This window comes from Hyperolius riggenbachi, chromosome 1 (assembly GCF_040937935.1).
Source record: "Hyperolius riggenbachi isolate aHypRig1 chromosome 1, aHypRig1.pri, whole genome shotgun sequence".
Taxonomy (NCBI): domain Eukaryota; kingdom Metazoa; phylum Chordata; class Amphibia; order Anura; family Hyperoliidae; genus Hyperolius; species Hyperolius riggenbachi.
The window spans coordinates 355,423,387-355,439,646 of record NC_090646.1 but is presented as its reverse complement, the minus strand read 5'-3'; the positions used below and the strand labels follow the sequence as shown (position 1 = coordinate 355,439,646).

The window sequence follows — 16,260 nt, the reverse complement described above, 5'->3', positions numbered from 1 at the left end:
GAAGTGTGCAGCGGAAGTGACTTGTGTTTTGTAGTTGTTATCCACTTCTTCAGTCAATTATTTGTGCCAAAAAAGCAGAGGTGGGACAAGGTCCTTCAGCACCCAAGGCTGAGACACCAAAGTGCGCCCCGCCATCCCTCCCACCCCATCCATCACACACTGATTGCTATTAGACTAATAGGTGCCCCATGGCCCCCAACCTCTCCAACACCTTAATCTCTAGTTATCTGGCTTGCAGTCACTGCCATGTATACCCTTTTCTTATTTCTTTCTGCTTCAAACACAATTGGGAATGACAGCTGAATGAATTGTGCGCCCCCTCCTGCACTGCGCCCTGAGGCTGGAGCCTCTGCAGCCTCTGCCTCGGCCCAGCCCTGCAAAAAAGTAACACATCTGAGCGTCTCTCGGGTGACATAGTAGACACTCGCTGCAAAGTAATCTTCTGTATATTCGGAGTAGCGACCCATTAACCCTTGCAGGAGGCTCTAGTGAAGACCCAGTGGCTACTTTGATTCAGCCACCGGTGTCAGTAGCACCACCCTTGGAAACTAAAACTAGAATCACAAGTGCAATATCTTTTTTTTTCTGACAGCAGTGTCTTTTTTTTTGTATGGATGCTGTATACTACCACATTGCACACATATAAGACACGGGAGAAGATGGGTCTGGTTTTCTTCACTGTTAGATCCTATATCACTGTGAACTAGCATATTTTTTGGAGACAGAGTTTTTTATACATCATAACGGAACTCTGGTCCCTACCTTTCGTGTCTCTACCTCTCCTTCTAGATTGTAAGCCTTTGGGCAGGGTCCTCCTCCTTTTGTGTCCTACCTGATCATGCACCTCCATTACTGTGCACCCATGCTGTGCATTTCAGTGAACCTAATCTCCGTGCTCCCCTCCAGTGACTGACTAAGCATTACCTGGTACTCATACTATGGTGTGTGATCTGGTTTCCTTGTATTCCTGTATTGTCATATTGCTGTGTATGTCACCCCTAAATATTGTCTGTAACCTAAATTAATGTTCAGCGCTGCGTAATATGTTGGCGCTTTATAAATACAATAAATAAATATATAATAATAAACCCTCTTTGGATGTGCCAGTGCATCCTAATGATTTTGGCCCCTGGGGACTGACTGTGCTATTTGTGGATTTTAATGGAATATAATTGTGATTCCTATTCCCCAGTTTCCTCATGTTCGTTATACCTTGATTAATGTCTGTTAATCATGAGTCATGTATATGTTCTGAAAACCTTCTGGTCCAAAAAGTTGTCTTCTTTTTATTTCATTTTGTTCTGCCTCATCTCTATCTGTCACTACTACTGAGGCCACCTGATAAAACTTTTTTTTAGGGATGGTCCTCTAAACTAGCTGGTGAATGAAAGCTATAATAGTTTAAAATGGAATTCTTGTTTGCCAGCTTTACAAAAAGAAAAAAAAAATCATCAATCAAGATTACTTAGGCACTCTCTATACAAACTCTGTGAGTTTGAATGCTGCTCCTGTCAACATGCAAATGACATTGTATAGCGATAGCAAACAATTAATGCAGACAAGCGCGAGAGAGAGTTTGGCAGAAAAAGGCGTTCAAGTGCTATGAAAAATACACTTTAGCTGTAAGGCATTTGAGGGCTAGTTCACACTGGGGCGATTCGTCAGCGCTTAGCTGATCACTGGCGATCAGCAAAGCGCTGCTACTATTGTATCCCTATGGATGCATTCACACTGCAGTGGTTGCGATTTCGATTAATTGCAAATGTGATGCATGCAGCGTTTCGGGGGCTATTCCGCTGTGATTCTCATTGTATTGAATGGAAATCACAAGCACAAATCATGAGATTTGGGCTGCCAAATCGCGTTCGAGGATGCAAACGCGATTGCGTTAAAGCGCCCAATGTGAACCGGCCCTAACACAGCAAAAAATTAATGTGAATCCTATAAACACTGGTTTAATGCAATTGTAAGGCCTTGTTAAACTTCACTGCAGCTAAAGGTGCCCATACACTAATGCGATTTCCCACCGATAGACAGCAGATTCGATCACTGTGATCAAATCTGCTGTGAAATTCGATAACGTAAACACGGACCTGTCAACCGATTTCCATCTGAAATCGATCAATTCCGTTGATCTGCCCAGACGGAAAATTTTGCTAGATCGCCAGCGGGTCAGGAGCGCGCCGTTAACGGTGTTCGATACGGCGACGACTGATGCATAGTGGCAGCAATAAATCACCTGTCCAGCCGGCGCGACTCTCTGGGTCCCCACTGTCTCAGTTCTTCCGGCATCTTCACTTCCTGTTCTGTCCTGTGAGAAAGCGAAGTTCAAACAGTAGAGGGCACTCTACTGTTTGAACTTTCTGCCTTGGACATGAAGTGAAGGGAAGCTGGAGTACGCTGGAAGAAATGAGACTGCAGGGACCTGGGGAATCGTGCCCTCAGACAGGTAATGTATTGCGGCTGGCCTGGGGGAGCAGGGGCAGGCAGAGGCAGCTCCACAGGTTGTTGTGAATCGATTTCATGCTGAAATCGATTCAAAATCTTTTTGCAGTGTATGGGCAGCCATTAGATCCCTCTCTGATCAGATTTGATCAGAGAGGGATTTATCTGTTGGTCGATCTGGTGGCAATCGACCAGTGTATGGCTGCCTTAACTGATAAGATTGCTGGTTCCAGGACCAGTAATCAGATTGTCTTGTAATTAAGTAATTACTGAGAAGACAAAGTAAAGAAAGTTATCTGCTTCCCCCTGGATATAACAAAAGATTTTCTGCATTGTTCACACAGATTAGAATTACTTATCACAATATGATAAGTTAGTGGACTATAATGATACAATCTCGATTGTACAATCTTACCAAATGTATAAGACAGGTAAACTGAGTGAATATACTTTCAATAGATACTTTAGGCAGGCCCTCATACTACATAGAAGTGGTAAGACTGAACAATCAAGGTTGTATTATTAGTGGGAACCTTAAGGCAATGGCAATCTTATCAATTAGCTTACAGGTGAAGCAGAGGTTTGAGTATTAACCCTTCAGTAGCTTCAAACATTTATATCTTTTTTTTCTAATTAGTTTTATGCTGTGTTTAATGCTTTAGACCATTCAAGTCCATATGGAGATACATGTTATTAGCAATAACAGTTTCACCGTATAATTAACTCCACATAAAACAGCCAGTAAAAGAATGCCACATTGTGGTTGTGATGGAGAAACTTGTCAAAGAATCAACCAATGAATAAATACCATAATGTTGACCTGGAACTAGTGGGGATTGGGAAACTAGCTTGTTGAACTTGTGGAGAGCTAATGTTATGCTGGATGTGGAGGAAAAATATGTTTTAGGCAAGCTTGGACACAGTTTATCCACAGCTACTGCAAATGAATTGATTCATTCGTTAGTCTGGCTCTCATTAGGGCTGTGTGGGCCAGACATGATAGATATAACAGAGTAGTTGGCTGTTCTGGACATTTTTGGGCGAATTTGACATAATATTATAAGGGCAACTGTCAAACATTCCAAAAGCTGACACCACCGCCAGCCAGGCATATGTCCTAACTTGTTCACGGTAACAACATATTGAATATTGTCATTGGAATACCATCTGTCCTTATTTAATTTGTTTGCTTCCTGTGGATTAGGCATTCTGTCCTTAACCCCTGGGGAAGAGAGAAGAGCAGCAGAGCTTCCTGCGGAGTACCCAATTGTTATCCAGAGGCATTATTTAGCTCTCAGCAGTAACCCTTTTATGTCAAGCCTTTACTTAAGCTGCAGCCTTTATGCCTAAATCAGCACCTAATCTAAATAAATAAACAGCAGAGGGGTTTAATTGTCTTACTGTTATGCCTTTTACAGCTTATTGGAAAGTGATGGGTTGAAAAAAGTGTAAATATGCAAGAAGGGTGCTAATGAAATATAATTTTAAGAGTTAAAGAGGAACTGTAATCAAGGATTGAACTTCATCCCAATCAGTAGCTAATACCCCCTTTCCCATGAGAAATCTTTACCCTTTTTAAACAGATCAGGGAACTCTGTATGGCTGATATTGTGGTGAAACCCCTCCCACAGTGTGATGTCAGCATCTAGGTACTGACATCACACTGCGGGAGTCTTGTTGCACTGCGGGAAATAAAAGCTGTTTCCAACTGCTAAAAAAGCAGCATCTCCTTCCACATACATCACCTGCCAGCATTAAAGATTTTGCCATGTGATTTATTTCAGAGTGTAAATTAGGGAGAGTAACAATTTTACAATGGTCAAACACTGACTAAACCATTTATAAATAATTATTTTAAATTACGTTATTCTCACTGCAGTTGCATTGCGTGCAAGTATTGTTATTGTTTGAATGCAGAACATCATTCTGAATTCATTCCAACACCACTCTTCAGCACCATTCAGCACTGATGCTGCGGACAGGGCCATGGGACGTTCACTTACTTGAGCTTCACAGTGAGTTTGATGTGAATTAATGCCTCCTTATTTTCAAGCTAAAATTAGGAAGTATCAGAGTCATGAAACACCAGCACTAGTGCAAGCTCAGTGTCACAGCAAAAATAAAGTTTTTAACTTTCTCTAAGTTTCATGAAAACATATCTCTTCACATATTTTTTCAAGCTGGTGACAAATGCTTTGGTACTGATGGTTTGCAGTGGCTGATCCTTTGGCGGTGCATGAAAACTGCCCCCAAAATGGTAGCCTTCTAAGCTCTTCTGTAGAGTTTAAAGAGGAACTCCAGTTAAAATAACATAATAGAAAAAGTGCTTAATTTTTTACAAAAATTAAGTATAAACGATTTAGTCATTGTTTGCTCATTGTAAAATCTTTCCCCTCCCTGATTTACATTCTGAAATTTTATCATATGATGACATTTTTACTGCTGGCAGGTGATGGCACTGTAAAGAGATGCTGCATGCATTTTTGGCAGTTGGAAACAGCTGTTATTTCCCACAATGCAACAAGGCTCACACAGTGTGATGTCAGGACCTCAGTACTGTGAGACACTGACACCACACTGTGGGAGGGGTTTCACCACAATATCAGTCATACAGAGCCCCCTGATGATCCGTTTGAGAAAAGGTAAAGATTTCTCATGGGAAAGGGGGTATCAGCTACTGATTGGGATGAAGTTCAATTCTTGGTTATGGTTTCTTTTTAAGACAAAACAGGGAAAACCCACAAAAGACAAGCATACTGTACAGGCTGTTAATAGTCCTGCTAGGTGACAATCAGGTACTGGGGTATGTTTGTAGTGTCTAACAATAGAACCAATGGCGTAACAATCACCCTTGCAAGGGATGCAGGAGTAGGGGGGCCAGATCCTGGGGAGCAGTCCCGAGCAGAGCTGTCTAGAAAGGCACTTTAAATTGCAGTCCAGGAAAAAATAAGTTTATTTTTTCCGTCCTGAAAGACATGTCAACTAAAGGTGCACAAAGCAAAAGCTTTCTGTTCTCTGCACAATTGTTCTAATGACTGCATCTGCTCAGCCACTGATAAGGAACCATACAAAGTTTTGTAGGCAAAGATTTGTAGACAGTCTCTATTCAGTGTGCAGCAGGGTCTTGTGTACAAAGCACTGACTCCAGCCTCTCCACCCCCTCCCCAAGTGCTGTGTAGCAGTGTGTTCCTTCCTGATTCTCTGCCCGGTCCCCTCAAGCTTGCAGCATGGTCTGGTCTGTGACGCCATCCCGTTCTGACTTTGGAGAAGACAGTAACTGTAAGCCATTGTGATACAGCCGGACTGACTGTGAGTCCTGTGAGTGCTGCATGCAGTGAGTATGTAAATTGCCTATAATTTCTCTGTCTCTCCTAACTTTTACATGGTTGATGACTCTCTCTCTGCATGTTTGTCTCATGATCTTTATGTGTATCTCTCACTTCCTTTCCATGTATTGGTCTCTGCGTGTTTACTACAGCTAAACCTAATCCTAGTCTCACAGAGAACTGCCCCCCGCACACCTAACCTTAACCATCTACCTCATACCTAACTTTAAAAACCCCATCTTCCTGATGCCTAACATTAACCATTACCTTGCCATAAATCCATCACAAAAAAAGACAAAATATCAGGGGCCGCCATAGGTGCTCATAGTAATATTAATTATAGGTGGAAATTTGGGCACTGAAGGCTGCCCACTATGCAAACTGTGGCTACAAATAGCAGCCACCCAACTTTCCATCTGTAACTGATATTAATATGGACGGCTATGGTAGTGCCCAAACTTCTGCAGTATAGTCGGCGCCTAATTTTCCTGCTTCTGAAGGGGTCCCCATCCAAAAGCTTTGCAGGGGGCAAGAGATTTCTAGTTACGCCCCTGAAAATAACACATGTTCCAATTTGCCCTTGTGACAAGAAATAAAGAAAAGTTTAATGGTTAAAAGGAAACAAAAGAAAGTATTCTACTGTCAGAGTCAGACATTTATACATGTGACTTGCGAAATGTGTATGGCTTTTTGGTTAAGGCTGGCCAAACATGCCAATCTTGGAGCAATTGACATACAGAATAGGAGAAGCAATTGATGTACTGTACTACACTGAAGCCGTGAGCCATGGTTAAAGGGGCACTATGGCGAAACATTGTAAAATGTAAAATAGCCATAAATTACTTTTCTAGAAATCTGACAGAACTGACAGGTTTTGGACTAGTTCATTTCTTCATAGGGGATTCACAGGGATTTATTTATTTTCAAAAGCACTTAGTGAATGGCAGTTGCTCTGTCCAACTGCCAAAAAACTGTGTAGCAAGCAGGGAAGCTGGCCAGCATCATTGTTTAAATCCTTTTTAGGGAGTATCTTTATAAAGAATAAAAGCCTTGCTGAAAATCCCCTATGAAGAGATGGACTAGTCCAAAACCGTCGCTTCTGTCAAATTTCTACTACCTACTGTAAGTGACAGCAACATAGGAGAAAAGTAATTTATGGCTCATTTTACTTTGGAAAAAACATACTTTTTATTTATGTTTGCACATATTTTAAATTTTACAATTTTTCGCCATAGTGCCTCTTTAAACTATGTTGTTTTGCAGCACAACGGCAGTAGGAATACAATAGGCTTGTATATTGTGATTGCAGTGTATGGATGCCACACTGTGTGTACTCAAGCCATTGGCCTCTACAACTCTGGTCTCAAAAATGTTCTGACACTGTTTAAATAAAAACAGAATGCTATGATTTTCATAGATTTAATAGAAGCAAGTACAAATACAAGAGTAATATTATTAAAATATGAAAAATGAATGCTCATGTTGAAACTAATGCTAGTTATGAAAACCTTGTGAACATTTTGTAAAAGGGGCCTGTCTATCACTTTTTTGTAGTGTTTTTAATTTCATAATCAACCAAAAAAGCTGTGCAACCCATGTGTACTTGTGCACCCCTTTACTATTACAATGCCTGAAATGTGCACTGATAAGTCCTTTTAGGGCCCGTTCAGATCAGAAATGCGGATGGCCATGCGTGCGGAACGCGTGCGGACCGCAACGCGTACGAACGCATGGCCATCCGCGTTTGTGTGCGTTGCGTGGCTGATCCCATCACTGAAAAGTGAATGGGACAGCCACGCGTTTTTGCAAAATCTGCGTGCAGCATGTGTTCCCGGACCGCACAGGTCCGGGAACACATGCTGTGTGAACATTAGACATTGCACTCTATGCAATGTCTGATGTCGTGCGTTTTGGCCACCTACACGCGTTTCCAAAACGTGGCTGGAAACGCGTGCAGTGTGAACGGGCCCTTACTCTTTAGCCAGGAGGATGCATCATCCATGGTTTCCTCCAAAATGACATCTTAAATGAGCTCAGACTTAGAGAAGGTAGTGGTCTTTCTGGATCATGTTTAGGTGTGTTTTTTCTTTTGCATGACAGATTTAACTTGCGTTTGTGGATGAAGGGATAAACTGATCACTGACCATGACGCCAATACAGAATAATGTCTGCTTTTGTTGTTGTGCCCCCTGTGAGCCAATCTTGGCCTTTGGACTTGTCCTTCATGTACATAGTTTTCCCTGAATCCTTTTAATCTTTTATTATATTATTCTTAAACAGAAAGTGGGCATGCTAATCAACTGAAGGAGGGAGTGTGGCAGCAGAACAGTTGAGTGGCTTACTTCACCACACTTCGCTGCTGCTTACGTTTCATTAGGAGGAACACATGCCTACCTAATACCACTATCTGAGGAGTCTCAGAAAGATATCTAATACTACTGTCTGGGGGACCTTGCATGTCTAACCAATTACTGCATTCTGGTGTATGCACATGACTAGCTAAGATAGCTTATACTGCCATCTAGATAGAATGCATGGATACCCAATTCTGCTATCTGGGAAGGGACCACACATAGCTACCTAATACTATTACCTGGGGAACATATGGCTAACTATTGCGTGTATCTGGAGGCACAATGGCTACCTAATGTTGCCATCTATATTGCCAACAATAAGTGTACTTTACAGGTCTGTGATATTATTTTTTGCCATGCTATTACTGTGAGTTATTGTTATTGCACATATACAAGGTATTTTGTATTATTATTAAAATAATAGTGGCACCCATGTGTTGAAGTGGGTGCATTGGGAATCCAGATTAAAAAAAATGCCAGATACTTACTTAAGGAGAGGGCAAGCTCTGGGGTCCTAATGAGCCTTCATTCTCCTCTCCTGGTGCCCGTGCCCGTTCCAGTGCAGGATCCTCCGTAGTAACAATTTGGTCAAATGCTGCTGTCTCTGCCACCGAAGGGAAGCTTCGGAAGTCTCCAGGAGCCCGAGTGTTCCCGAAGACGGGCCGCACCAGACTGTGCACGCGCAAGCGCAGTATGGAGCTACCTGTCTTCAGGAGGACTCGGCTCCCGAAGACTTCTGAAGTCCCCTATGGTGGGGGATTCAAATGGGGAAACTAGCACTACACCGAGGCCCCCGGGTAAGGAGAGGGAAGGCCCATTAGAATCCAGAGCCTTCCCTCTCCTTAGGGAAGTATATATATATTTTTTTAATCCAGATTCCCAATGACTTTAAGAACAGTATGTCACATTACGTTTGCCTGATCTTCTGTGTTTGTGTGGCTTTTGTCTGGGCACTCCAGTTTCCTACTATATCTCAAAAATATACACATGAGTTATTTGGTGCCCCCCCCCCCCCCCCCCCCCCAAAAAAAAAAAAGAAAAATGACCTTAGATTATGGTAGGGATGGTAGACTATGACTATGTTAGGTAGTAGATTGTGAGCTCCTCTGTGGGACAGTTAGCAACATGATTATATACACTATAAAGAGGAGGGGAACATGACAGAACAGTATAATATGTATAATAATAATGATAATAGTATTACTGTAGCTTTTTTTTTTTTTTTTAAATCAATGTATCAGTGCAGTTCCTGTCCTGGCCACCAGAGGGAGATATTGTATCTAAAATATGACTTGTAATAAGGTTACAGCTGATGGAGTGAAGCACTAACAAAAGGGCAGCTATTAAACTAAAATGAGAAAGCTCAGTCACAGTTGTATTCATTTTTACTATCTTGATCTTTGTATCTACTTATATTGCTTTATTTGTACTTCTATATACTATGTATCTCTTAGACTTTATATGTTGTGTTCTCACCATTTTTTTCAGAGTATAGTTTCACATTAGAACAAAACAGTTTTCTGAAAATAAATCCCTAACCAAACAGCCATATACCCGTATTTCCTGGACTATAAGACACTCCTGACCATAAGACGCACCTAGGTTTAGAGGATAAAAACAAGGGGGGAAAATATATACTAAAGCTGGTGCATCCATTGTGAAGATGCATCTTGTAGATTATTCCCCTTGTACCTCTTTTGTCTCCCTGTATCCTCCTCTGTTCCCCTTGTGTCCCCATGTGTCTGCCTCTATCCTTGTGACCTCCTCTACGCCCCTTTGTGTCCCCCTGTGTCCTCCTGTGTCCCCCTTGTGTCCTCCTCTATGCCCCTTTGTGTCCCCCTGTGTCCTCCTTTTGTCTCCCTGTGTCCTCCTCTGCATGAGCACAGTACAGGAAGTCCCTGACATTGTGGCAGGTTGAAGGTTCATATTGACAGGTGTTCACAAGTCAGCAACTCCCTGCATTTGGACTACAAGACGCAGTGACTCCCCCCCCCCCCCCCCCACACACACACACACTTTTGGGGGAGAAAAAGTGAGTCTTATAGTCCAAAAATGCAGTACTTTAATAGTCCTGGTAAGGTTCTTTTAGCAACCGACATATTAAAAATAGTAGTTGGTGACTTCATTGTTCAATATTAGTAGGCATTACCCATAGTATGCTATCAGGAGTACACAGTGCCTAACACACAGGACTACAGATAACCATTTGTAGCGGCTCCTGCTTGCATGTGCAGCCTCCATGGGCAGCTTTAGGGCTGGTTCAGGCGGACGGCTGTCAGGATCCACCATGTCCTGCACTGAGATGATTGACAGCATTCATCTTAATGAGTTTAGCTGCGTGTAGCTTCTAGTGTTGGTTGCGTATCCCCTTAGGAGCTCAAAACCCAACGGGATGATAAAATAATGGGAACCAATGCCAAACCCAGGATCATCACCCAGACTGGACTTACATTTTTTGCCCCCACAGACCAACCATGTTATGCATTTCCCCTTGTCCATGCAGGTCAGCTCCCCTCTCCCATGTACTACAATGATTGTATTCAATGTACAGCACACGTTTGTACAGGAGACTCTATCTGCTATGTGCAGAAATCTCCATCGCATATGTACTTCTCAATTTGCAGTCCCCTTGTATGCAAGAGACCCCATACTCTGTGCAAAAGTCCCATTCAATATGTAATGCACCATTTGTAGTGTCCTTGCATGCAAAAAAAAACAACAAACAAGGAAACAAACAAAAAATATGTGCGCAAAGTCCCAGTTCCATATTCACTGCCCCATGTGCAACAACTCCCTACCCTCTAATTTCAAAACCTTGCAGTACATTTGCCTCAGGCCAATGTTACATAAGTTGCAACTCATTTGCAGCAATTCCCATTATGCCTTTACAAGAGATCTACTGGCCATGTACAACCTTCTTATATGATGCAAAGTCTCTCTCTTTGATGTGCAACAGCCCCTCTTCCATGTGCAGTCCTCCTCTTAGATGCAGCGCTTACCTTCAGTCTATGCGGCCTTTGTAGTCTTGGTGGGCTTAGGCCCCCTGCACACTGCATGCGATTTTGTTATCGTTTTTTACATGCGATTCCGATTTTCAATCATTACTGCATGCTGCCTTTTTTCTGCGTTTTCTGTTGATAACATTCAGGGAAAATCGGAATCAGAATCCAAATCGGAATTGCAAATCAGATGTGCAGTGTGCAGGGAGCCTTAAAGTGCCTGACCAAAATTGGAAGTAAGCATATACCGGTAGTTTTCTTTTGACTGGCTAATTCATATTTTTACCTAGGGCTCTGTGCTGGTGTGTATTGTACTATTCATCATTACATTGTCAGCTTTAGCGATCAGCAATACACATGTTATCATTGGCTATTTCATGTCTTATGTAAAAGAAAAGCTAACAATAAAAGCGTGCATTGATAATATTTATTTTTTCTCTAGTAAACAGGAAGCTGAAGGCTTGGAAACAGAATTGCTGGAAGATTACCGCTTTGGGAAACAGCAGCTTATTGAAATATTGGGGCACAGCTGCGCAATGGCTGTAACAAAGGTGTGTTGCGCTGCTGGTAATAAATAGCTGAGAGCTGACATGTTTCATATTGTGTGTACTGCTCTACAAATTGTATACTGGAATACTGAATGACTTACTGAAAATATGTTTCATATCTGTAGCTATGCCTTGTTAACCGGGTTACACTTTGCTTAGCCTGACAGGCATGTGACCCAAGCTCTTCCAGTTTGACAAATCAGGCGTAACCTGGTTTAATAAAGATCAGACTGATATGCTAAGCAGCTGGCTGGCCGCGTCAGTTCTGTTAGAGTCTTAAAGTGAACCTGAAGTCAGAAATGTAATAAAAGTGACATACTTACCTTAGAAGAGGGAACACTCTGGATAGTCCTGAGGTTTCCTCCATCGTCCTTGACCCCACAGATCCAGCACCGGGTCCCCCTAAGCAAATCCAACATGAGCTTACTCTTGTGGCTGCGCTCCCCTCCATGGGCTTGATTCACAAAAGCGTGCTAAGTGTTAGCACTCCAGTGAAAAGCCCCTTAGCATGTGCAAAGTGCCTTTGTGCGCGCAAAGTTTAAGCGCTGCGCGCGAAACATCGCACCGCTGCGCTCGAAACGTTGCACCGTCCACATGCAGAATAGCTTGATAAGCTTACTTTGCATGCGGAGGGTGCAACGTTTTGCCCGCACTGGTGCGATGTTTCCACCAAATAGCACACGATCAGTAACAACTTTGCCCGTGCAAACTACTTAGCACCCTAGCTTGCACGTGCAGAGCTTTTAGGCGTGCTAACTGTGTTAGCACGCTTTAGTGAATCAAGCCCCATGTGTGCTCCTCCCCCATGCGAATCCTGTCTTTGCCTGTCAGGGTGCCGGCGCTACAATACAGGCAAAGGGGACAATTGCCCCAGGGCCCCTGGGTCTGTTGGGGCCCCCAGGCTTCCCCCATTGCCCCTTTTTAAAATTGAATCTGGCCGGGCCCGGCCGCTGTGTAATACAGCAGCAGCGTGTGTGTGGTGGCGGGAGACAGGCAGCAGCAGGCTAGGGAGGCAGGAGAACATTGCTCGTGTAGTGTCACCTCATTCTGCCGCCTCACCGATTGGTCCTGGGTTTCTATCCACACCACGTTGCCATGGTTCCCGCCTTGTGTAGCGGTGGCAGGCACATGACATCACATCAGCGCCTGTGAGGAAGGAGGCGCTGTGCTGTAGCTGGGGGCAGGCGGAGTCTAGAGTCCTAGGCAGCTGCAGTCTTGGTGAGTGATGCTGCTGCACTTCAACTCCGCATGCTGTGGGGAGGGGGGGAGAGACGGGGAAAATAGAGCTGCATTTCTGCTGGGAATAGTTACTGTGGGGGGATAGGGGCATACGGACCACCATGTCGGAGGACCCTCATTCAGAGAAGGGGCTAGCTGGGGACCTCTTGCATTCCCACATCCCAATGCAGATGTGTAAAATCTGGCACATCAGGACTTACTAGTGGATTCTCTGCAGTCTCCTCCTGTCTCAAATCCCCCTTTCTCTGTAGGGGATGGGCATCACAGCTGTACTACAAGTACTGGTGAGCATTATGGCTGCCCTTCTTGTAATGGGGGCAACTGAGGGATATTATAGCTACATGAAAGTCATAATGGCCACACACTGGCACACAGCCTCCCCTTGTGCACCCCGGGGTCTCTGCAAAGTAGTTGACAGCATAGCAACTGACCTGTCTTGAGTGGTATGCTGTTTCACTAGTCCCTGCCTCCTTTCTTTGTCCTCATTAGACACATCTCAGTGACCTGGCACATGTCATTACGTAATAACATGCGCCGGGTCACTGAGAAGCACCGTCCCTGCGAGGATGAAGACGAGAGAGCTCGGACTAATGGAGCAACACACCCACAGGGACAAGTGAGTTTCTATGTTGCCAAAAAACTTTGCAGGGGTCCCAGTGAGCAGAGGGCATGGGGAGGAGACATGGGCGTTGCTAGCCCTATTTTAGGAGGGCCCGTGCCCCCAACATGTCCTAGGGTGCCCCCAATCTATTTACAGGGGTGTCCCGCTAGGACCTGGAGGGGTCGCAGCATGAGGGGAGAGCTTGGTAGCACGTCGGCAGGGAGGGGGGGCGGTCCCCCCCTCTCCCTCACCTCGGGCTCTCCTCTCTGCGCTCCCCTCCAGCATTAAATAGTATGCAGGTGGCGGGCAGCGGCAGATACATACCTTCCGTGCCTTCTAGCGTGGACGTTTCTCCCTCTAGTATCTGACGCTACTTCCTGTTTATACAGAAAATCACTTCAGAAGCTAGAGAGAGGAACATCCGTGGAGAGCAAGGAAGGTATGTATCTGCCGCTGCCCGCCCCCTGCATATGGACTATTTAATGCTGGAGGGGAGCGCAGAGGGGAGAGCCCGACGTGCTACCAAGCTCTCCCCTCATGCTGCGACCCCTCCAGCCCACAAAAACGGCCCTAAGCGGACCCGGGAGGAGGGGTAGGGACGCTGGCTGTCAAGGTAAGGGGGGCGCCTGTCACTACCTAACTGGGGGTCCCTGTCACTACCTAACTTGGGGGGTGCCTGTCACTCACTACCTAACCTGGGGTCGCCTGTCACTACCTAACCTGGGGGTCCCTGTCACTCACTACCTAACCTGGGGGTCCCTGTCACTCACTACCTAACCTAGGGTCCCTGTCACTACCTAAACTGGGGGGCACCTGTCACTCTCTACCTAACTTGGGGTCGCCTGTCACTACCTAACCTGGGGGTCCCTGTCACTCGCTACCTAACCTGGAGGTCCCTGTCACTCACTACCTAACCTGGGGGTCCCTGTCACTCACTACCTAACCTGGGGTCCCTGTCACTGCCTAACCTAGGGGTCCCTGTCACTCACTACCTAACCTGGGGGTCCCTGTCACTCACTACCTAACCTGGGGGTCCCTATCACTCACTACCTACCCTGGGGGTCCCTGTCACTCACTACCTAAACTGGGGAGCTCCTGTCTCTATCTAAACTGGGGGCTGCTGTCACTACATACACTGGGGGGTTCCTGTCACTACCTGAACTGGGGGCACCTGTCACTACTTACACTGGGGGGCTCCTGTATCTAAATGAGCTGGGGGGGCTCCTGTCACTGCCTGAACTGGGGGCTCCTGTCACTACCTGAACTAGGGGACACCTGTCACTACCTAAACTATCCAGGCCAGCCAGCCCAGCATCACCACCAGCCAACCAGCCCAGAATCACTGTCAAAATTGCCACAGCATCACCACCAGTCAGGCCAGCCCAGCATTACCGCCATCCAGGTCACAGCATCACCGCCAGCCAACCCAGCCACAGCATCGGCCACAGCATCACCGCCAGCCAGGCCACAGCATCACTTCCAGGACTTTCAGCCCACACATCATCCCCAATCCAGCCAAAAACAGTATTAGTATTGCCAGGCACATCAGCCAGTAGAGGAGAATTCAGAAGCCAGGTGAGAGGTGTCTACCATATTAAGGGGGCATTCTGCCTATTTATGTGAAATGCTGTCTATTTATGTGCCTCATGACTGCTGAATTTGTCTTGTTGGGGGCCTCATGATTGCTGAATTTGTCTTGTTGGGGGCCTCATGATTTGTTGGGAATCCTCAAGATTGCTGAATTTGTCTTGTTGGGGGCCTCGTGATTTGTTGGGGGCCTCATGATTGCTGGATTTGTCTTGTTGGGGGCCTCACGATTGCTGAATTTTTCTTGATAGGGGACTCATGATTGCTGAATTTGTCTTGTTGGAGGTCATGATTGCTAACTGCGAGACTATGGGAAAAGCTGAATCATCATCATATGAGACAATAGCATTAAACCTACTTTTTTAGCTTTTTAAAACAGAAAATTACAACTGGGAGGTTCTAAAAAAAATGAATACATTTTTTCAGGAGTAGGATGGATTAAATTGTTTATCTTCAGAGTTTATCTTCAACTTGGATTTTCCATAATGTTCATGTATGAGTTAAAACGTTTGTACAGTATTTAGTTTAAATTGCGGTTGCCACTTTGCGATAGATAAGTGACTTTTGGGTTGCAGTTTGGGCACTCGGCCTCCAAAAGGTTCACCACCACTGTGCTAATCTAATGTCCCCCCATTGCTAAGTTCATGTACATTTGTCTCCACCCGTGACCACACCCACATTCTGGTCCATGGCCACACTCATTTTTCGGCAATGTAACCCTCATATTTTTCGGAGCGCTAGCTGCAGTATGCTGATCTCTGCTGCATACAGTATGTACAGTATAAGCTGTTCTCTAGTGCCTGCACTGTGTGCTGATCTACCTCCAGTGTGTACAGTATAAGGTGTTTCTCTGTGCCTTTACTGATTTTAAACCAGCTGTATTGTATGCTGATTCATGCTACTTTCAGTATGTACAGTATTAGCTGTAAAGCCTGGTACACACATACAATTTTGATTAGCCAATTTTAGCTCTGTTCATCAATTGCATTGTCCGTTGGCCCACTTACTGCATGGGGGTGGTAAAATTGGTCAGTGATTGACCAATCAAAATTGTATGTGCGTATACATCTTTGATCTATGCCTATACTGATTGTAAATTATCTAAATAAAGGACAGGGGGCTCCATCCAATATTTTGATGAACAGGCCTGTTATCTGTAGC

General features: G+C 44.7%; 1 protein-coding gene across 1 annotated transcript in view; it reads left to right on the top strand.

Moving 5' to 3' along the window:
* YJEFN3 (YjeF N-terminal domain containing 3) overlaps positions 1-16,260 on the top strand; it is a 267,519-nt gene that overhangs the window by 143,404 nt on the left and 107,855 nt on the right. The window contains exon 3 of the mRNA XM_068271272.1: positions 11,567-11,675. Coding sequence (XP_068127373.1) covers positions 11,567-11,675 — 109 coding nt within the window. The remainder of the gene's footprint in view (positions 1-11,566; positions 11,676-16,260) is intronic.